Source organism: Petromyzon marinus, chromosome 30, assembly GCF_048934315.1.
Source record: "Petromyzon marinus isolate PM22_M1 ecotype Great Lakes invasive population chromosome 30, UKy_Petmar_22M1.pri1.0, whole genome shotgun sequence".
NCBI classification, from domain to species: domain Eukaryota; kingdom Metazoa; phylum Chordata; class Hyperoartia; order Petromyzontiformes; family Petromyzontidae; genus Petromyzon; species Petromyzon marinus.
Window position 1 is genome coordinate 11,532,586 of NC_133696.1, and position 22,708 is coordinate 11,555,293.

The window sequence follows — 22,708 nt, forward strand, 5'->3', positions numbered from 1 at the left end:
AATAAATCCAACTTTACTATCTATAACACAAATGCCCAAGCTGTCGGTTCCACGATACCTAAGTAATTGAAGATTTACCAAAGTTACGATGTCCTATTGCCGCCGGGCTGTCATTTACTCCAGAAATTATTATGCACATCGCTCATTTACATAGAATAGATTTTATTCAGTAAATCGTTTTTTGAGTGTGTCATTTAAAAACTATCACAACATGACGACATCTTGCAAAACCGATGGTACGATTATCGTGGATCTGATATCGTACGATATATATCATAGCATCACCTCGCAACACTGTAAGGCCTTCTCTGCTCATCGAAGCCTGGGCCCTGAGGGCATCTGCTGTCTCTGTTCCCTTGTGCTGGTGTCGCGTTGCCTTTGGCAGAGCCAGCAGCGGCACAAGTGGCAGCTTCCCCACCTCCCCAGGCCTCTCTTCTGCTTCCTCTTCTCTTGCCATTGGCTCCAGCACCTATTCTTCTGGCTACGGCCGAACGTAAGTCTGCGCCATTTGTTTTGATGCCCTACACCACTGCTTTGCCCCTCGGTGCATCGTCGCACCTCCTGCTTCTTGTCGTGGGTTCTCTGACCTTCGAGGTGGCCGAGTGACTCGAGGGGCTAATGCTCTATAATTCCTTTGTCTCGGTACGGACTTAGCGGCGCTTACTTCCTGGATTTGAGCCTTAACCCAGGGTAGGAACTTGCTATCAAGTGGAACAGGTTTTGATATCGTCCTTTTCTCACAAATGAATCCACAGGAAAGTCCCATCACGGGCAGTTTTAACTGCATAACTTGGTGTGTGAGCGGATCAACACAGCTTCCACATGTGTTCGCCTGGCTCAGTAGAATAGTACAGTGCTTGAAGTATGATGGACTCTTGAAGGATGTCAGGAAAAGGCTGGTAATATCAACATTTTGTAATCGTACATTATAATGATGTTTGTGATGTAGAGTGAACCTAAAACAGGTTGAAATGCACGGATTGTGGGAAAATTCAAAGTAAAGTAAAAAAAAATAACATGAGCAGCCATTCCAGAAAAATGCTTTAATGGAAAGGCTGACATTGTGAATGGCATTTTTTGTTTGTCTACCATAAGACTTAAATATTACGGTGGCAGTGAATGCCTTTCTCAATCAGTGAGCCTGTAACCTCCTGTCATTTCCCTGCCACCTGGTAAAACAAGATGAATTGCGTAGCCAAGTAAACAGCTAAGCGAGTGTGTTTACAGCAGAAAATAACTGCATGATTTTAGCATGACAGTCTGTCAAGGGAATGTAATCGGAGCTATGCGAATGCACCCAATTTATGCGTGGCTGTGTGGCGCAGCGGTAACACTTGTGCCTCACATTAAGAGGGGCCTGGGTTCGATTCCTGACTCGGGCACCCATCTGTGTGGAGCTTGTATGCGATTCCCCCTGTCCTGCGTGGGTTTTCTCTGGGTGCTGCGGTGTCCGCTCGTAGCGAATATATAACGGACAACGTAACTGGAATTGGTCAAGCATCCCAATGACAAAAAACTTCCTGCTCATTACTCATTAGGACATCACACGGCAGCATCGCCCTCCCCCCCCCCCAAATGGAAAACGCGACAGGACCCTGCTGAAAAAGAGTTGAGGCTTTCCTAGATTAAAAAAAAAACCTAAACATTTAAATGGCATCTGACGATGTAAACAATTGTGGAAACATGTATTTAAAGATTGATCACTTTTCTGTTTTTGGTGTCAATAATCTGACTTGTCAGGAGTTAATTCTCCCTTCATTTGTTTATTTGTGGATACCTCACCTTCCCAATTCAAGATGTAATGAATGCATGGGTAGTTGTCAGCCTCCGCTGTTTCCTCTTGCCCCTGTTGTAAAGTCATGTATGTATGATGAACTTCTTTCGCACTGTACGTAGCCAGCCTTGCTTAATCGGAGGTTCTGATCTTGCTGTGCAGGCTCCTATATTTAAAGCTTCAAAGTTAACAATAAAATACATCCTACAAGAATTGTACTTGACAAAAAGGTTATTAAATTTACTTGTCAACCATAAATGTTCAAAGTGAGATAATACAGGCTTATTTGTCTCGAAGAGCCTCACAGAGATTACCAAGACTTATTCAGGATGCTCCTCCATTGTCATTCTTTTGTCCAATTCTTGGTCAATGAGTGTTCTTCATGTGGGGAACACGAGTCGCCTAAGAACAACCATGCACACTGAGACAAGACTGCAACGTCTGCACATGGGTGCAACAAGCTATTTGCTGTGCTGTCATTTCGGTGTCAACTCACATCAACCAACCGGTCCTCCCAAAGCACCGGATAGCAGATGGGCACCAATACTCCTGGCGTGCTTGACAGTCTTATGACGTACGTAGAATAACTTTACCTTCCCCAAAATTAGTGAACTCTTAATTTGCAGGATTTGTACGTGGAGCTTACAAAAGTGTCCCCCTTGCGGCCACTTTATTAACACAACAAACTAGGCTCTGAGAACATGTTCAATGGGCAGGTGTCGCACGCAGTAATCAGATGTGCGTGGTTTTCAGCTTGAGGCCTATTGAATAACCACTGGAAGTTTACCCATAGTGCCTGGTCTAAGCGCTTTACTGAACTATTCAACTGAACTATTTTTTTTATTTTTTACCAGGTAAGGCCCACTGAGCTGTATAGCTCTTTTTCAGAAGTGACTGGCCACAAGTGATAGCTCAACGAAGTGGATTATCACGTGGAAATCTATAGCAGCCAAATACTTCTAAACACACGGCGATTCTTTATTATTAGGCTGAGCACTGTGACTGTGACTTCGAGGTCAATATGATTAGTTCCATCTAACCCCATCACCCTCATGATTCAGCAGTGCCCCATCGGTAGTGGGATGACCCTTTGTAAAATGTCCCTTGCATTAGGTGGATTGCATGTGTTTAGCATGCTTGTGACCAAGGCAGTTTCCGCAAATGTAGTTTACGGTTTTTGTCTGGCATTATCATCTAACTGGCCTCTTAAGGATAATTCATAGTACTATGCTTTTGTGTTAAAGTTGACATTTAAACCAATTATATTTTGAAGTGGTAGGTCATCGTGAACTGGTTACCACGTTCCAATTAAGAAAATCTGTAAATACATTGCAAAAAAAAATCGGACCCTCTTTTTGTTATTCACATACATTTTCCTCCTGATTGTATTAAGAGCAAATGCACAAAACAGTATATAGAAATAGGTTTAACCCCTTTAAACATTTTGACTGCTTGTGTTGTGGTTATTGCAAACATGATGCCTTGAATAGAGGTGTCAGTTTTTGTGCCAGTTAAAAGGGGTAAAACCTATTTCTATATCTTGTTACTGGCAAAGGAGGTCTCATAATGTTAAAAACAGTATATGTTGTGAGTTTGGCCGTGTTTCCACTCTACATATTCATTAGCTGTCAAAATGTTAATACGGTAATGCATATCAATCGGCATTCACGTGCTCAAGCGACATTGTTTTATTGAGGTATTTCATGGATTAAATTCGAAAGTACGACCATTTATATATGTACACACAAAAAATTGTATGAATATCCACGCGAGTTGGTGTTTGATGACGCTGGTTGAGACATTTATTGATAGGATGCTCGGCCTTTAGCTGAAATTGAAACTCAGCGTGTACAGTGTGACCTCTTTTGCATTCTATATTTTTCGAGGCCATTGGATGAATGGATGGGCCGATTGTAGCTCTCTTGTGCATGCAAATCAGCTCTGAACTCACGGGTGTCTCAATTCCTGTACACCTATAGTGCTGTTGAAATGCAATCAATGTTAACATTCTGCCATCAGGGGCGCCACGGTGGCAAGATTTTAACTACCTCGCTTGGTACACAGGAGGTCCTGGGCTCGTTTCTGACGTCTGTATATTTGTCTTTCTCCCCGTGGTCGCGTGGATTTTTCTCTGGGTCCTCCGGGTTTTCCATCCACATTTAGACTCATTTAGAGTATTTGACTGCCATGAGTTTCCAGGTGATACGCCCACTTGGTTTAGCTATCATTTGTGGTGGCTAGGTTGCTTCTGAAAAAGAGCTGTATAGCTTAGTCGGCCTTACCTGGTAAAATAAAAAAAATAGTTCAGTATGGTTTGCGAGTGGCGTGAGATGTTCTACTAGTGGCGTGAGAATGGGATATTGGGCTAGGCTTGAATGCAAGTCATTCATGAGGGTAGTCAAGAGATGTTCGGAAACGTTTTAACTTTGTGTACATTTCTTTGACTCAAACAATAAGGAAACGGAGGTTAATTTAAACTTTGAGGTCATTTTCCCGTCTTTCCAAATGGCGCAAGGTTTGAAGAAGTGGAAGTTTTTGATGAACAAAACATTTTCATTGTGCGATGTTAAATGTACATTTACATATTCACATGACTAAGATAAGTAAGACTAGATCGAACATTAATGCAGGCCACTTTTTACGTATTTTATTATCTGAATAATGGGCTACATGGATCATTCTCATTTTGGATTTGTACATTTTTTCCCCATTCCCACACCTACATTCGTATTGGTGTGCTATTCAATAAGTATTGCTTTGCATGCACATTTCGAAGTAAGTGATGCCTTCTCCATGTAATGGTTCATTTTACTTAAACCGCATGATTGAAAACACTTAATTCACGGGAGCCTTGCGTGGCTGGCGAAGCGTCAAGTGCCCGGGTTGTGTGAGCGTTTCGTTGTGCCTCAGCTCCAGCAGTGGCTACAACAGCTACGGCTACAGCTCCTACGACTACAGGGAGCCCGGCCGCGGGACCTCGCAGCCCGGACTCTGCGGACTCAGCAACTTGGGCAACACCTGCTTCATGAACTCCGCCATACAGGTGTGCACGCGCTCTCTTGTCGCCTCCTATGTGCCAGCCCATCTCAAGTGTAGTGAACCTGTCACGCTTGGGACTGCCACGTGACCTGCCCGGGAGCCTTTCGGCACCTTGGCTTGGCATCACGGCGCACCTTGCCTGGCACAAGCACCGTAGTCAGAAGCAGAATATTTATATTGGAGGAATCCGATGAGCTATAAAGCTCTTTTACACAGATATGCAGTAGGGGTGGGTCAGAACGTCGGAGTGCAAAGTATCGAAAAGGTAAGCAAATCACCTAAGAATATATACAAATACAAATACACCAATTCTAGATTTGAAGCTTTCGTGACTACAAGGATCCATGCTCTTTGGTTCTATATGTGACTTTACCGAATAGAACCAAAGAGTACAAATAAACCATTTTGTTTTATCATACCAGGTGAAGCCCACTGAGATATTAGCTTCTTTTGCAGAAGTCACCCAGCCGCAAACGACAGCTCAACAAAGTGGTTCACCACGTCTAAATTTATCGCAGCAAAACAATCGCCGCTTGGTGGCGAACGTCGGGAGTTGTTGTTGCCAGTGTGCACCGTGCGCGACACCACATGGCCGTGGTGAATAGATGAATACTCACCACTCGAGTGAGAGGATGGACGACCACCGTGCTTAGGGCAAGTTCTCCATTAGAGGCTGCCGCCGCTGCTGCTGCTGCTGGGCTACGTTGTGGGCAATAGAGGGGGGCGGTGTAGCAAAATCCGTCGATGTACTACTGTACTAAACCCCCTGGTCTATGATCTCTGCCCTCACCAACCCCTGCTGACCTGCAATGTGTGGGAAGGCCGCCATCCAGCAGTGAATTTGATCAAAACGGCTGCACTTGTATATAACTGTAGGCAATCAAGTGTGCATGCAGTGGTTTTACCCCCCATCCGCTCCTTGCGCAATATTGTGAATTGTCACAATTCTGGGTCGTAATTCCATTCAAGAATCACTTTTTTTTGTGAGGTTCAAACCACACATTTGTATCGTCGCCTTATTTTTTTCCTTTTTTTGGAACCGTTTGCTCCATTTCCTATAATGTGACGTTTTAATAATTATTTCTATGGATCGTAAATTACGGAATTTTGCCACGCATGTTTCAATGCACGCATGGTGAGCGCACGCACAGAATTTTCCTCTTCACATCGGTCTCAAGTGTCGTTGATGTTTGCATCAATAGGTGCCGTTTCACTCGATAATGTATTTTTCTTTGCACTTGCACGACTGGCAGTGTTACAACGGGGAAGGTGAACTTGACATGAGGTTTGAAGGTTTTGCGTGCTGAAGGTGGCTCGTGGATTACAAGGGCTTAAAGCACGTTGGAATACTGAGCCAGCACTACTTTTATTCTGGCTTTGCGCCACATGAACCTACCAAGGGTACTGTGTACATCGTGTGATGGTCTCAGCCCAGTTATCAACCACTGCACCCGAACATAGCCCATTACAGCCTGGCACTGGTGGAAAGTTCACTGGCCACTCCATCCGCACCATGGAAAGGAGGGTTGAGGTTAACTTGAGTAATTGGTGATAGAGCCTTCAAACGTATTGTGGAAGAAATAATAACGTTTCCTGGCTGTTCCATCGCGTGGTCTCCTATGGGATTAGATAATAGAAAATTATTTTCTGTCGAGCCTCATACTGAAATTGCAAGGCTATCAGTGGTGGAAAAGTGCATTTGCAGGATATTTTTTTTGTTTTTATCAGACTGTGTTTTTTGTGAGAATGAAAGTTTATTTGAACGATCATGTATATAGTTTTGGATCGTGTTTATATTTTTGGATCATACAGTATGGACGTATGTTTAACTTCTTTCGCACCGTGCATAGCCAACCATGCTAATCAGGGGTGCGGCTAGTTGTAATTATTTTGCATTGTCGCAATGTTATTGTGTACGTATCCCATCTGCATTATTTTTACATTGCCGCAATTATTTGAGAGGATAGACATTTTTGCTTCGTTTAACACGTAGAGGATAGACATTTTTGCTTCGTTTAACACGTAGGCTTTCATGATTTTTTGCTACGATCTCAATTTAGGCTTTTATTCGAAAATCTTTACATTGTTTGTCCAACTGTACTGCCCCTACAGGACATCTGTGGAAGAGAGCTGCATAGCTCATCAGATTCCTCTCGTAAAAATAAATATTCAGATTCTGATATAATTGCGATGTGTATATTTATGAAATGGCCCTTTCAGCATGCTAATCTTCGTTGTTGTTGTCTTATTTATATAAACACATTTAAACCCCATATTCCAAGTTGTATTCCCTGCCACAGCTAACATTAATCGTGAGTGATGTCTGAGACAGTTTGCGATGGCACAATTTACTCTCGTCTCTTGAGTTATTTTTGGTGAAACAAGTTTAACTTGAAATTAAAACAATCCCATGTTCTCCAGCACTAGGGATGTCTTCATCCAGCAGTGGATTGATCAAGGTCAAACATTATTACTGTATATCAATGCATATATTGAGATGTTTATAATTTACAGTTTCCTTGGGTGGACTTAATATTCTCAGTTATTACATGTTCATACCTGTCAACTCCTTATCAGTGCCCTACCTTATTACAGACCAATTGAGACCTTATGGGTCACCCCGTGCCCTTTATAAATCTCAACGTTCATCCTTTAAAGTCCCATCACAAGGGAGAAACACAAACAAATAGAAAATGTTTTGCCCGTATTGAAACGGCTGTACGCCGTACGGACCTGAAAACTCAATTTCCCTGTACAAAAATATGGGTAAACCGTATCGGTTGACAGGTGTGCATTCTCACTGTATTTTACCTTATAATGGGGAGTTTGAGATAAGCCTGGTGAAAGTAATTTTCACCAATGCAGGTATTCAGCTTTTGTTAAGTTAGTATATAATTAATACCGTGTTCTTAAAATATATGAGGGACAAGTTGATGTTGTAGCATCCATTGCAGCCATGCAATTTAATTGGTGTTTCTCTTCAACCAGAACCACATTCACCATACTGCACACTCGCCATTAGTCACATGCTTGTTTATTGGGATATAATATTAGTCACAATTTATTGTAAAAAATATTTTTTTTTGCAAATCATCTCTGAAAATAAGTCCACGTTTGTTAATTGGAAATTTTCTCCCTCCAAATTTTTACAGTTTTTTTGAAACAACATGAATCTTGGAAATGTTTGTAAGGACATTTCCATTATTTTTTTAGTTTAAACCAAAGAATGCAAAACACTACCTTGGAAAGTTTTATTAGTGTTGGCAATATTTTGTCATAATGTTATTCCGGCAGGCATGGTACATATCATTGTAATGTGTGAATGGTTAAAATACTTTTTTTGCAGAAAGATATGCAAAATTGACATGGGTGCTTAATCATCCCTGCCATAGGAATGTGGAAATTCCATGTTTTTAGTCCCCAAAACATTGTGGCCACTTTGTAGAATTATAAATGTAATTGCAAAATAAATGGTAAAAAGTATCACGAAAATAACTGTACTAAATTTTGATTTAAAGCTTTTGTGACTGCAGTAATTCATATTCTTAGTTTTTTCGGTAAAGTCACGTTGAAGAGAAACAACAAAATAACAAAATATATATAAAACAATAAAAAATTCTCACGACGTTTCGACCATAACTCAAACGGTCATCATCAGGTGTGATGATGACCGTTTGAGTTATGGTCGAAACGTCGTGAGAATTTTTTATTGTTTTATATATATATTTTGTTATTTTGTTGTTTCTCTTCAACGTGACTTTACCGAAAAAACTAAGAATATAACTGTACTAGTTATTTTTAAATACTTTACTTCCTTGGAAAACCAACAGGGTAGCATCGTAGTAGTAGCTTTTCTTGACTCTTGATTGCATTGTTATTTGTTGAAATCCCGATCAGGAGTTGCCTTCTCATCTCTTCCTGGTCAAGAACATGAGTGCCACTTTGTAAGAAGTGAATGTTGTGGCTTGGCTAGCCAACACACTGGTGTGCTTTACTAGTAACGAATTGCCATGTTCTGTTTACGTGACAAACGTTACTAATTGGCCGTGTCGGGTGGTGGCGGGTTAACAACACATTTATATGTTTACGCGCTCTAACCCCAAAAAAAACTGTATCAAAGTATTAATATTTCCAGAAAGGGTAAAGCCTATTCTTATATCTTATTCATTATTTTGATGCTGAGAAAGAGGTCGCAGGAATTGAATGTGCATGCGGGGGGGAGCGGAGCGGCACATTGTTATGCATCATGTGACGAGTCACCACTGCCGCCCCACAGTGCCTAAGCAACACCCCGCCGCTGACCGAGTACTTCGTCAACAACAAGTACGTGAGCGAGCTGAACAATGAGAATCCGCTGGGCATGAAGGGGGAGATCGCCAAGGCGTACGCCGACCTCACCAAGCAGATCTGGTCCGGCCGCTACAGCTACGTCACCCCGCGCGCCTTCAAGGTGAGCATGGGCTCGCGCGCGCAGGTGACCCGGAGTGTCACCCTCCCCTCTCCCGCAGGGCCTCCGTTCCACGTTCTCCAGTGTCCGTGCAACATTGCGCAGTGAAAACACTGATCAAAGCCGCTGCTACGGCGAGATGTTTGCCGACAAGAGTCGACATTTGTGCTGTGAACAATAGATACGTGACGATTCGACCCCCCCCCCCTTTGTCCAACAAATCCCCGTGATTCAGGGTCAGCATTCCATTTGGGAATCAATTGTTTTTTTGCCCTTCTTTGTTCTTCCACCAGCAGCTATGTGGACAAAATGGGAACTTTTTGCAAGTATGAAGGTATTAAAAAATATGAATAGGTTATTATCAGAGCATATTTGTTTGCATGTTCACCACAAGTATGTGTGGTTAATGCGAACTTGATTCCTTGCAAAAGGTGTCTATTTGGTGTTTGAACATCTTAACACCTGTTTTATTGCCAGAAAGGGTAATATTATTTTATTGTTTCCCTTCTACGTGACTTTACCGAAAGAACCAAGAATACAGGGTAATACCTGTTCTTATTTTTCAGAATTTTAGATGCTGGCACAAAGGTCCCATAGATATGTAGCTATGTTGAACTTCTTTCGTACCGTACGTAGCCAACCGTGCTAATCGGAGGTGCAATAGCTGCAATTGTATACAGTACATTTGGCCTTGCAATGCAAAGATTTTCTAATAAAAGTCTAAATTGTCAAAATAGCCCCCTAACTCCATTGTAAGTGCACAAGCGGATCACGCGAGACCACGGTGTGTGTGGACATCGGCCCAGCCCAGCCCCAGCCCAGCCTCCCCCATTGCCGGTTGCGTGCCCCCGTTGTGGCCACTGCAGACGCAGGTGGGGAGGTTTGCGCCGCAGTTCTCGGGCTACCAGCAGCAGGACTCGCAGGAGCTGCTCGCCTTCCTGCTGGACGGCCTGCACGAGGACCTCAACCGCATCCTCAACAAGCCCTACGTGGAGCTCAAGGACGCGGAGGGGAGGCCCGACGAGGTGCCACCGCTCGCCACCTCCCCCGCCACCACCGCCGCCACAGCCACCGACCGCTCGCGTAGCCCTTCCCCTTTTTTTCCCCCCCCGCCGCACAACTCGAACCGCGCCGGGGTCGTGCCGAGCCTGCCCGGCGCTGGCTCGGGATGCACAAAGTTCCTCCGTCGCCGCAGAAGCCGAGCCATGGCGCCCGCCAACGTTGTCGAGCGATCGACGTGTCGAGACGCGTCGTGCGGATGGCGCGGTGACGTCATGTCTCCCCCGGCAGTGTCCCGACTGCGTCGTTGGCTCTGCACGTGGCACCGCGTGAGCCAGAGCCAGAGCCAGATTTCGGTGTCTCGCGAGGGTTGCTTTCAATGCTGGGTTCTGACCCGGCACGGCAAATCTGCGGTGGAAAAAAAAAACGACTTGTGTCTTGGGTGGCCTGCGATGGCTCGGATCAGATGTGCCGCTGAAGAAGGGGGTTCCGAGCTGTATTTCCATGACCTCTGGGGATCGGGCTCGGCCCAGTTCTGTTTGGTTGCAGTTCTGAGTTTGAATCGGGTGAGGAGCATGAAACGCCCTGGTGAAGTCGAGCTGCCGTGTCTGGCTACCGAACCCAACTGGTGGCTGGCCGGCCCTGGTAGGGCTGACGAGGGAATACAGTACTACGTCGCATATCCGACAGTCACATTATCGCACTTGCCGATTAGCCACCCGCACCCAGTGCATAATGTGTGCGTAACCGTATCTTGCTCTTATCTTCGTGCCCAGCAAGTTAGATGTGCGTTTCTCTCATGTCCGTGCCGAGAGGCCGCTTCCCAGTGGTAGTGGGAATGTGGCACGTGTGTGCTCCCTGGCTGTGCCTCTCTGTTGTGTTGTAGTTTGGAAACCGTAAACCCATTGAATGTATCTTCATCGTTCACCATTGTCTTCCCACGTACATAAAAACAAATCAAATCGAAGGAACGTGTGCGTATATATATAACAATTTGTTGATTAGTTGGATTCAAAAACTAGCTGACGTGGATTTCTGTAATGGAATTATGGGTTACAGGAAAAATTATTTCTCGAGTCCCAGCTGTACCACACGGAGTTGTGTTGACTCATCCAGTGCTAAATCCCTGATTCATTTGGCTCATGTGATGTTGATCGATCTTTCTGTGTAATGCTAAACTTGATTTTTTTTTTTTAAAACAAGCGTAAAAAAATATATTTAAAACATACCGTATTTGCCATCGGTGTAGACACATCGATTGACTTATCCAGTAACAACTGCGCTTGTGTAATTAGTCGAATCAAATAAAAAATATCGGTCTCCTTGCTGGAATAAAAGATGGGTGAGCTCATGTCTGTTGGTAGCCATCTGGATTGCCAGTAGTCATAGCTGCTGCTCCTACACTTGTGCCACGGTGGCGAGATGTTAACTACTTTGCCTGGTATACAGGATGTCATGGGTTCCATCCCGACCCTGACACCTGTATATTTTGAGTTTGCATGTGTCTCTCCCCGTGGTCGCGTGGATTTTCCTCCGGGTCCTCTGTTTTTTTTTTTTATCCACATTTAGAATCCGCATGCATTTGAGAGTATTTGACTGTTCTAAATGTCTACATGCTTAGCCACATCGTCGAGTATATCATTTGTGCGCCAGGTTGCTTCTGAAAGAGGAGCTGTATCGCGCTGTGAGCCTTACCAGGTAAAATAGAAATAGTTTTAAATAGTTCCAAGTTGTTCCCGCAGGTGGTGGCGCGCGAGGCCTGGGAGAACCACCAGAAGAGGAACAATTCCATCATTGTGGACATCTTCCACGGCCTCTTCAAGTCCACGCTCGTTTGCCCCGAGTGCTCAAAGGTGTCCGTGACTTTCGACCCGTTCTGCTACCTCACCCTTCCGCTACCCATGAAGAAGGAGAGGAACATGGAGGTGTTCCTGATATGCATGGACCCGCGGTCAAAACCCACGCAGGTGAGCTCTGTCGTGCCGACGAGAACGCAACGCTGATGGCATCGCCCATCCTTTCTCGTTATCCGTCGCCTCTCAGCGTTCACCTCCACCACTTGCCCCATGTAAAGCGCTTTTATTGACGTTTCGGGAACGCAATCCCCCGACGTAAACCTGCGTTTGTTGCCGTGATACATTATTTTTTTTTCTCTCTCCCGTTCACCTTAACCCGGTCTGCGCGCTGTCCGCAAAGATGAAGTGCGTTGAGAATGTTTTTGTTTTGTTTGCGCCCGTGGATCGGAACGTGCGTGGCGTGTTGTGCTGTGTGCGCTCCCATGCTGCGTGCCCCGCAGTACAAAGTGACCGTGCCCAAGTCGGGTCAGATTTCCGACCTGTGCGTGGCCCTCTCCAAGCTCTCCGGTGTCCCCGCGCACAAGGTGAGGGCCCGCGCGTCTCGCATCACTGCTGCCGTCGACCCACCTGCCGTGTTGCTAACAAGACCCTCGTTAAAATATTCGGTGCTATTAATCGCAACGCAGGCGGTTTGTACCGTCGCTCGTCCTGTCACGTAACGTGGCCGGGGTCCGCGCCCATCTCCTTTATCACCGTACACTGACCTGCATAGTGAAGTATGGTTAAACTCTAATAATACGTACCGTTTTATCTCCGAATGTAATTTAGATTCTTCTGCTTTTGAATGGTTCTTTGTTCCGTAATGTAAGGCGAGCTGAATATCGATTTCCATGTCCCCCGGTACGCCTTTGACGTGAAGCAAAGGTCTCCGGTGATGGTGCGAACGTGATCTTTCTTCGCAGATGGTCGTGGCAGATGTTTACAACCACAGGTTTCACAAGATCTTCCAAATGGACGAGAAGCTAAACAACATTCTCGAGAGAGACGACATATTTGTGTAAGCATCTCCTTTCGTGGCTTTTGTTGTCTTTCAACAACCGGCGTTCACGTGTGTGTGTGTGTGAGCATCCTAAACCAAGTCATTTATCAAGCGTGTGCAGGAGGGATCCTCGACGCTGAGAATGATAAGATGTAAACATTACAACTGATCAGTTTAACACGTACGCTTTCGCGACCAATATTATTCACAATAAAGGTTTTTGGGTTAGATGGCGTTATTTATAAATGTGTCGTAACCCTCCACCACCCGCCTCTGTTGAATTCCCCCGTACATTCCTGTTTAACATTTTTTTCTCTCTTCACAGTTTAAATTGTGCCATCAGAGTCGGTATAACAAGACAAATGTCCGTTCGGAATCTCTCGTAGCTCGCAATGCACCACCTCGTGAGAGGATGGTGTTGGACTCATCCAATTGACTTGCAGATGCTCGTCTCACTCTTGCTTTTCACTCAGTGCGTATAGTTTTGGGAAGAGGGTTATCGATGTATAGTTCACAGTCGTGGGTGTAGCAGCACATACGGTACACTGATGGGCTCTGCTGAGCCGTAATCTCATCATTATTAACAAGGCTGGTTTATTACTCATGCCAGCCTTTAGATTACCACATTGGGTACCGTAATACAGGCGATACATTACTGTTTTAGATATTTTAGCATAACATAAATTTATACCATGTACTAAAAGAATGCATTCAAAACCCCCTTGAATGCTATATTAAATTACAATTACCTCGTTTTAATAACGTTGCTTTCCAGCCAATTTGTACTTGTGGTCGGGATCTGATTCAGTAGCCACCCAGTAATTTATCGAATAAATTATCATCGAATGGTACCTCCCGTTGACTGGACGTTAAGATCCCCTGGCTTGATTTATTCCCAGAGGACGATGGTCGTTCTGCTGTCTTTATCGATGGAGAACCACGGTGCCTGCCAGTCCCGTGTCACTCACAGGGGTCAATATTTTGCAGCCACAAGTAGGCTTTCGCGACAAATATTATTCATAATAAAGGTTTTCTTGGGGTTAGATTGCGTAAATATAAATGTGTCGTCAACCCACCGCCCTGCGACACGGCCAATTAGAAAGGTTTGTCACGTAAACAAAACGTGTCAATTAGTTACTCGTTCAGCCCACCCCGTTGTGTTGGAATGTAAACCCACAACGTTTACAATTTGAGTACGACGTTTCGCTGATGATTACAAGCATCCTCATCAGGTGATTTGCCAGAATTAGTGAACTGAACTAGTAAATTTTATTGGCATGTTTCATTGACGTGACAAACCTTACTAATTGGCTGTGTCGGGTGGTGGTGGTGGGTTAATGACACACTTATATTCGTGCGATCTAACCCAATATTACGAGCCACAAGAAGTCTCCACGTTTCCACGGTGGCGTACAGTAGAAACGACGCTTCAAAGTGTGAGAAAAAATTAGTTTTACAACAGGAGTGCGGGCTTGCATTTTTTTACGAATTTCACTTAAATTTACGCTAAAGGAACAAATCAATTTTGTTGCAAGTGTAAAGACTGTCAGAAAGTCTCGATGTGAAGACAGGGCGTCAGCGAGGCTGGATGCAGAGACAAGGCGTCAGCAAGATTGGAAGATCTTGTTTGGGAAATTCCCCAGAGTGTCCTTGATTGGGGAATTCCCCAGAGTGTCCAAAGTAGACGGCTGGGGAAATTCCCCCAGAGAATCCACGAGGATAAAAGCAGAACAGGAAGGGAAGTTTGGCGCTTTCAAGAAGGACTTGGTCCGTCGTCACTGTGTTCACGTCGTCACTGGCTGCTCGGGCGTACGATCTCCACGTCGGCATTATCTGATGACGACGTGGTCCGAAGCTACATGACGTGCAATGCAAGAAGCCTCTGCAGCTCCAGTCCGGAGTTGTTACACAAGCATGCTGGCTGATTTAGAAAAAAGAGATACTTGGCGTGGGAATATAATGAAAGTAGAAGACTTGTATCGTGTATTTCCCTCTGCACTGTGCCTGTAATTGCAACAGCAAGTGTCACATTGGGCTATGTTGTCAGCGTTAAAGCAGAACGTCTTTATACTGTTTGTGCCCGTTAATCAATCTCGTTAAAATTTACGCTGAAAGGACACACTTTAATAATGTACAAACACTGTGTTCTCTTATCTCCTAATGTACTTTACACACAATGCAGGTCAAGTTATACATTTTAATGTAACTCCGTCTCATGCCGAAATAAATTACTCCACTCATTCATTGGGAATCTTTTGAAATTGTATAATATATCACTGGTAAAGTTAAACACATTTCATAAAAAAAAACTCCTTGTACATTTTATTTAAAAAATGTATCTACAAAAGAGTCCTAAATAACGATCTCTAGCTCCAGAAATTAATACCATTCCAGCGAATTGATTATATGTGGAATTCTAAATCAGTGGTCCCCGGTTTAATTGAATCTTCTGGCATGAAACAATGGGCACGTGTCTTTTTTAATTCTCCGGCCTCTGTCCACCCAGTGGCAGGTCGCGTGTGATGGGATTGAGTGTGTGTATTTCCACCTTCTCCAAGGTGTCTGGTCAGCATGGCCGCGATGGTGAGATGTTAATTACCTCGCCTGGTGTACAGGAGGTCGTGGGTTCGATCCCGACCCTGTATATTTGGAGTTTGTGTGTTCTCTCCGTGTTCGCGTGGGTTTTTCTTTGGGTCCCGCAGTCTTTCCCTCCACATTTAGAATCAACTTGCTTTCAGAGTATTTGGCTGCTGTAGATTTCCACGTAAGCCGCTTCGTTGAGCTATCACTTGCGATAGCCAGGTCGCTTCTGAAAAAGAGCTACACAGCCCAGTGGGGTTTACCCGGTATACAGGAGGCCATTGTGACTCCGCCATCATGATGCCCGCTGTCATGACACTGCCGTCGTGACATCCATCGCCATGACGCCCATCGCCGTGACGCCCATTGCCGTGACGCCCATTGCCGTGACTCCCATCGCCGTGACGCCCATCGCCGTGACGCCCATCGCCGTGACGCCCATCGCCGTGACGCCCATCGCCGTGACGCCCATCGCCGTGACGCCCATCGCCGTGACGCCCGCTGTCGCGCGTGGCCACAGGTACGAGGTGGCGGGCGGCAAGCAGGACGACCCCGAGCAGGTGGTGCTGCCAGTCTACCACCGCGAGAAGCGCATCCGTCACAACAGCTACAACTGCAACCTCGTGTCCACGGGCATGCTCTTCGGGCAGCCGCTCTTCATCTCCGTGCCGCGGAGCTCCACCACGTGCCGCCGCCTCTACCACATGCTGCTGGACCACATGGCGTCAGTAGCGAATCCCACGCATCGCGTTCCTCGCCGTGGTCCCCCCGGCGCATTGTTGCCTAACCTCGAGACTACTTCTGTACGCAAAGACACAGATCCGTTGGGGACAAGTGTCATTAGCGAGCGCCTATTAAAGTCGGCACGGCACACGAGTGGGTGCTGTGCTAGTGCTGCGCCTGGCCACATTTCTACGTATATGTGTACGTACGTTGAATTTGTACCTGCACCGTAGTGTGATTTGTCTCCTCTCTGCTCATAATCATGTACCACGCCAGGTACACGTTTAACGTTTAAAATTTAGTACATTTAGGGGGAGGCCCAGGACAGATGTTTATTTAAAGAAAAATTTGCGTGCTATTTGTTGAAAAAAAGCAGTAGATCAGTTGTGTCAAAATGGATTGCATCACGAGTGTATGCATGTAGTGTGTAGCATCAACGCTGAACAAAAAGCTCATTGACACAAAAAACACAGCGTGCCTTTTTCGCACAACTACAAGGCACGCAGGCATTAAAGCAGAATGCGTTTCGTCCGCGCAGGAGGTACGTGAACAGGCCCAGTGACGACGAGGAAGATGACGAGGATCACTACGACCGGCCGCTTTACGTCGACCAGAATAACGCCAACAACATGCGCTATTCTCGTCAAAACGGTAGGTGTGACCGTTGGCAACGCTGTCTCAAAAGGTGGGCGAGGTTCGTGTATCAACGCTATTCAGCCTCCTCCCCCCCATTTGAACATTGATAGCCCCCATTTACACACACAGAGTTGCTGCTGCCTCTCCGATGTCGGTGGCATGCGATGCATTGGAGTTGGTCACAAGAGTCTGGCTTGAGTGAGAATTATTTAATTGCTTTTTTCCTTTCGTTTCAGGTTTTCCACAACCTCTCGTACAGACTATGTTTCAAGGTGTTCACATTTGAGAGTTGTCATTTTTTTTTCCCCGCATTGAGTATTTTTTAGATGTGGTTGTTGCCTGTTTTTTTTTTTTTGCCTGGCCAAATTGTCAGCCTTTTTGCGATAGAAATGCCCGGTCTTTAGCTAAATTGTAATGTGTGTTTTAGGATAACCATTTAAACATATGGAGCCGCATGTAACGCCCCGTTCACACCGTTACGACCACAGTCTGCGGTGGAGCATGAGCACAATAGAAACAAGCGGCGTGTGTGTGTTGGGGGGGAGTGGTGGTGCAGCGGTTAGCGCTACGCTGCGCTACGAACCCGGCGACCCAAGTTCGATTTCCGCTCACGGCCGACACCAGTGAAGATTATCTGAACGGGTCTTGGGTCTCCCCTAGGTCGACTCGGCCTCAAATGAGTACCCGGTGCAGTGTGTAAACATCGCCACTGAGGAGGAGACAAAGGCGGTCGGGCGTGGTGCTGGCCGCCCACCCCGTCGTGTGCCGTGCCGTCCTTCGTAGCACTGGCTGACAGCACTTGCCCCAACAGTCTGCTAAGGCTATCCGGGGGGGATCTTTGTCGGCGTGGGGGCGCTGCACAGGAGAGGTGGACATGGAGGAGGAGGAGTCGAGCATGGACCGCGAGCTGCCCTCGGAGAACGAGGACAGCCAATCGGACGAGTCGGCCGACAACGAGGAGGAGACCGAGCGCTGCCGCACAGCGCCGGCCAACGACAACGTGGCGGTGAAGCAGCAGCAGCAGCAGCAGCAGCAGCAGAAGCAGCAGCAGCAGCAGCAGCAGCAGGCGTTCCGCTCGCCACGCCGCCGGCCCCTCTTCACCTTCCACGTCGTCAACGCCTACGGCAACAGCGAAGTCAACACCATCCTGGACGACGGGCGGCCCATCAAGCTCGTCAGTGAGTGGCGTGGGCCCGTGATCAGACAGCATGATGGCAACGCGATGTGTCCATCATGATGTCCATAGACCACATGATGTCACCACGATCGTGGACAACATGATGCCACCACGATGTCTATCTTAATATCCATGGACAACATGATGGCAACACGATGTGTCCATCATGATGTCCATAGACCACATGATGTCACCACGATCGTGGACAACATGATGCCACCACGATGTCTATCTTAATATCCATGGACAACATGATGGCAACACGATGTGTCCATCATGATGTCCATAGACCACATGATGTCACCACGATCGTGGACAACATGATGCCACCACGATGTCTATCATAATATCCATGGACAACATGATGGCAACACGATGTGTCCATCATGATGTCCATAGACCACATGATGTCACCACGATCGTGGACAACATGATGCCACCACGATGTCTATCATAATATCCATGGACAACATGATGGCAACACGATGTGTCCAGCATGATGTCCATAGACCACATGATGTCACCACGATCGTGGACAACATGATGCCACCACGATGTCTATCTTAATATCCATGGACAACATGATGGCAACACGATGTGTCTATCATGATGTCCATGGACTTAATGATGTCAACACTATGTCTATCAAGATGTCCATGGACAACATGCCGACAACACGCGGCACCACCTGAGAACGCATCGGAGAGCTATACAGTACAGGCGCAAAAATCGTACGTAGTGATTGATTTGGAAGTCATCCGCACGTCCAGGAGGAAATGGTGTTCCCTGCCATGCAGGGTGCCGCTTTGAGCTCCCACGTCGCATTTTCCCATTAAAGCACTGTTTTCATTCAAGGTTATACATTTGGAATCATGAAAATGATTAAGGGTCAGACTTGTGATTGGTTGCTGAAGATCTCGGGGCATATCCGTGATCGGACAACTTCTGAAAATTGTTTAGATGATTGGTCTGAAATGACTTTGTGACGCATATTTCTGTTGAAAGCACTGTACAAATAAACCGATGCTGATGATGACGGTGGTGGCGGACAAAGCGATCCGACTCATCAAGTTGCATTTTTACTGCCTATGCATCCCTTTTGCAAGTCAGCTGCATGTGCCCTCCGTGTTACTCGGCAGAGAGAGTCGCTTCTTGCCACATGCAGATTAGTTGTTTTTACCATCGTGTCCTCATGCCCATAGGTACAATTGCGTCACAAAAATCTCGCTTTTTTGAGCCATCTTATAGCGGTACATTCGTGCTGACACGCAAACTTCTTGAAACACTGCAAAGGTCCACATTGGAAAAATGCACGTCCGCGGGCTTCGAGTCTGGGTTCCGTCCCTTACAGATTCAAACATTTCCGTGAAATGGTTTCCATTCGCAAAGAATTGCACAAAAATGCCATCTCACTCAATTTGCGTTCTGGTTGCACTTGCGTCACTCTGGGAGTATAATTAGAAATGTGATGGAGAGTTGCGTGGTTGGCTACGTAATATTTCCATACGGCTGCAGAACAGGGCAATTCATTCATTGCATGAGCAATTAGAGCAGTCTTTTCATTGCACCTCGATTCCAGAGATGTTCTTGTTCAGGTAGAGTATTTAAACTAAACTATTTTTTTTATTTTACCAGGTAAAGCCCACTGAGCTATGTAGCTCTTTTTGCAGAAGCAACCTGACAACACATGATAGCCAAACGAAGTGGCTTATCATGTGGACCTTTTTTTCAGCCAAATACTCTGAACGCATGTTGCTGAAATGTGAAGGGAAAATCCAGAGGACCCGGAGAACAATCCACGCGACCACGTGGAGAACACGCAAACTCCAAATATACAACAGGTGTCGGAGTCGGGATCGATCCCACGACCTCCTGTATACCAGGCGAGGTAGTTAACATCTCGCCACCGCGGTGTCCCTAGCGCCATCTCTCTTGCATTAATGTGCAAGAGAGGTGGCCTTAATGTGCTTCATGCCATTCCACATGCGTGAAGACACCGAGCTGTATGTTAAGGTGCACCTTGGTGATTGACACTCTCCGTGAGCGAGCGAGCGAGTGAGTGGTGTTTTTCACAAGCACAAATGGTTCATGCCCCGGTCTGATGTTGTTTTTCACTCTTCCTAGATCAGCCGTACATTGCGTTAGACTGGGATCCTGAGCTCAAGAGACGCTACTACGACGAAAAAGCTGCCGAGGTGATTTACCCCTCTCACTATTAGTGCGTGGCTTTAACGTGGAGCATACGGACTGGGAGAAATGTATCAATGGGCAGTGTTTCCGTTGCAAGACAGGATAAGCACAATGCGGACGTCCGGACGAGGACACGGCCAGGTGAGTGTTGTAGGTAACATAGGACGGGGGACGTACGTGCAGGGTCAGAGAGGATGGCCGATTGCCGAGACGGGCACTGGAGCGGTCTCCGCGAGTCCGGCGACCAAGTGGGGGGGGAGACCTAAGAGCGGACGCTGGGAGATCGTGAGACCCTGCAGGTCACTGCGCATCTTTCTCTTGCAGCAGCTGCGGGGTCTGGCGGAGGGTGGAAAGCGTTGGCAGTGAGGGGTGTCGGCGGCGATGGTGGCATCCGCAGCCTTGGCCATGATGACGTCTTGAATTTGACACGCTAAATAAGTGTACCAGAAAAGCTAACGTTCATTGTTAAGTGCCGTTTAAGTGTGGGTAAACTATTTTTCCCAAAGGAAGGATGAACACGTGACTGATTCGTCGCCTTAATTGTGTTCGCATCTCACCTGCCCATTTACCATCGTCCGATAATCAAGCCCCGGCACTATTTCTTACCCCCAAGAATGCTGATGGAACACCAATGAGGTGGCAGGCGTGGCCGAATAAACCAGGCAGTGCCATCTCAAAACCGTTGCTAATCAGTATCCTCTACTCACGAGCGACCAACTTGTTTACAGTATGTGTCTGATGAATACAACACCTTGCTGAACGCGTCAAGGGACATAAAGCATCACACATACTCCGGTCATCCTCGCAGCAGCGGCTTTTGGCTGGCCGTAAAACAAAGACGGTGGTCACCGCATCGTGCGCTTCTATGGTTGTCTGGAATGCTCTTCCTTCCACTGCAGCTATGCACTTTAAAATCTAGATTGAAAACTCATTTACTTAGGACGTATTTTTGTGTTTAGTTTGTTGTCTTTCCCCCGCACCTCCAGTTAGCGCGGTTGGCTACGTACGGTGCATACGTACTTACGAACGTGGTCGATCAGTCTCTGCAGGACAAGGTTTGCTCGTTGAGCTGTAACAGATCGGCGCGGAGCCCGTTAACCGCGGTGGCTGTCTCGTTGTTTAACCCCCCCCCCCCCCGTGCCGTGCTCATGCGTCCGCCGTTCAGGACTTTGAGCGCCACGAGAGCATGCAGTCCCAGCCGACGAGGAAGCACTCGGTGCGCCTGCGCGACTGCATCGAGCTCTTCACCACCAAGGAGCGGCTGGGCGTGGATGACCCGTGGTGAGGCTCCAGCACCCCTCGCGCTGGGGGAACGTGCCGTGCCATCCTCGGTGGATGCCATTGCGGCGGGATTACCCGTGGCACGAAGTCGGCATCCTCTCCATTTGGACGAGGGACGCCCTGTCGGGGAACGTAAATACTTGGCAAGGGCTTTGGGGCAAACGTTTCCTTGCGCGTGTAACATTCCATCACCTACTGACCTGGAACGACGAGTGTCCGCCCTTGTCTTCTCTCGCGTGGATCATTGCAACCGCTTTGTTGCTGCTCGGGGGTTCCGACTGAGGTCTTGTGCCGACTGCAGCTGGTCGGGCACGCGGCCGCCAGGATGCTCATGTGAGCCTCATCCCGTGAGAACATTACCGCCCCGAGAATAAAACCTCTGCCACTGGCTTCCAATTTCGGGTACGATTTAAAGTATTGCTGCTAACATGCAAGGCCTTGCACGGCCTCGCACCATTTTACGTTCAGCAACCGATACACCTGCACGTGCCGTCACGGCCTCTCCGATCCGCTGATTTACATCTGCTCCACGTGCCGAGAACTCGACTCTGCAGCTGGGGTGACCGAGCCTTTGCATGCGCTGTGCGAAAACCACGGAATGCCTTCCCACCAGTGGCTAGTTCAGGCGAGGTCACTCGCCGTTTTTAGGTCTAGAAAGGGTTTTAGAAAGGGTTTTATTCGCCATGAAAGTTCACACCGACACGGAATTTACTTTGGCAGGATGGTGCATACATTCAACATATAGGAATCTAAAATCTTAAATAAGTTTTAAACAAGTCTTACTATAATAATAAGGGTTAAAAGTCTAACTAACACCAAGGGGCTGAAGTATATAAAATTGAATAAATATCGAATATAAAATATCTTTAAGATATAATTTAAAAATAAAAAATACAAATAGGTTAACATAGTTAATATCGGCAAGGTGTCATTATGTAGATAAAATGTAAAAATCACTGTAAGCCCTTGGCCTTGTTTAACAGGCCAGCAGCAGATGGGAAGAAACTGTTTTTATGGCGTGAGGTTT

General features: G+C 46.5%; 1 protein-coding gene across 3 annotated transcripts in view; it reads left to right on the plus strand.

The window, feature by feature from the left end:
* LOC116947613 (ubiquitin carboxyl-terminal hydrolase 15-like) overlaps window positions 1-22,708 on the plus strand; it is an 84,815-nt gene that overhangs the window by 47,076 nt on the left and 15,031 nt on the right. For 2 of the 3 annotated variants that reach the window (XM_032963558.2, XM_076070748.1), the window contains 12 exons: window positions 386-493; window positions 4,685-4,817; window positions 9,090-9,263; window positions 10,127-10,285; window positions 12,002-12,226; window positions 12,556-12,639; window positions 13,018-13,112; window positions 16,195-16,398; window positions 16,936-17,048; window positions 17,897-18,211; window positions 20,335-20,405; window positions 21,566-21,681. In XM_032963558.2, coding sequence (XP_032819449.2) covers window positions 386-493; window positions 4,685-4,817; window positions 9,090-9,263; window positions 10,127-10,285; window positions 12,002-12,226; window positions 12,556-12,639; window positions 13,018-13,112; window positions 16,195-16,398; window positions 16,936-17,048; window positions 17,897-18,211; window positions 20,335-20,405; window positions 21,566-21,681 — 1,797 coding nt within the window. The remainder of the gene's footprint in view (window positions 1-385; window positions 494-4,684; window positions 4,818-9,089; window positions 9,264-10,126; window positions 10,286-12,001; window positions 12,227-12,555; window positions 12,640-13,017; window positions 13,113-16,194; window positions 16,399-16,935; window positions 17,049-17,896; window positions 18,212-20,334; window positions 20,406-21,565; window positions 21,682-22,708) is intronic. The other variant, XM_032963559.2, reaches the window with a different exon arrangement.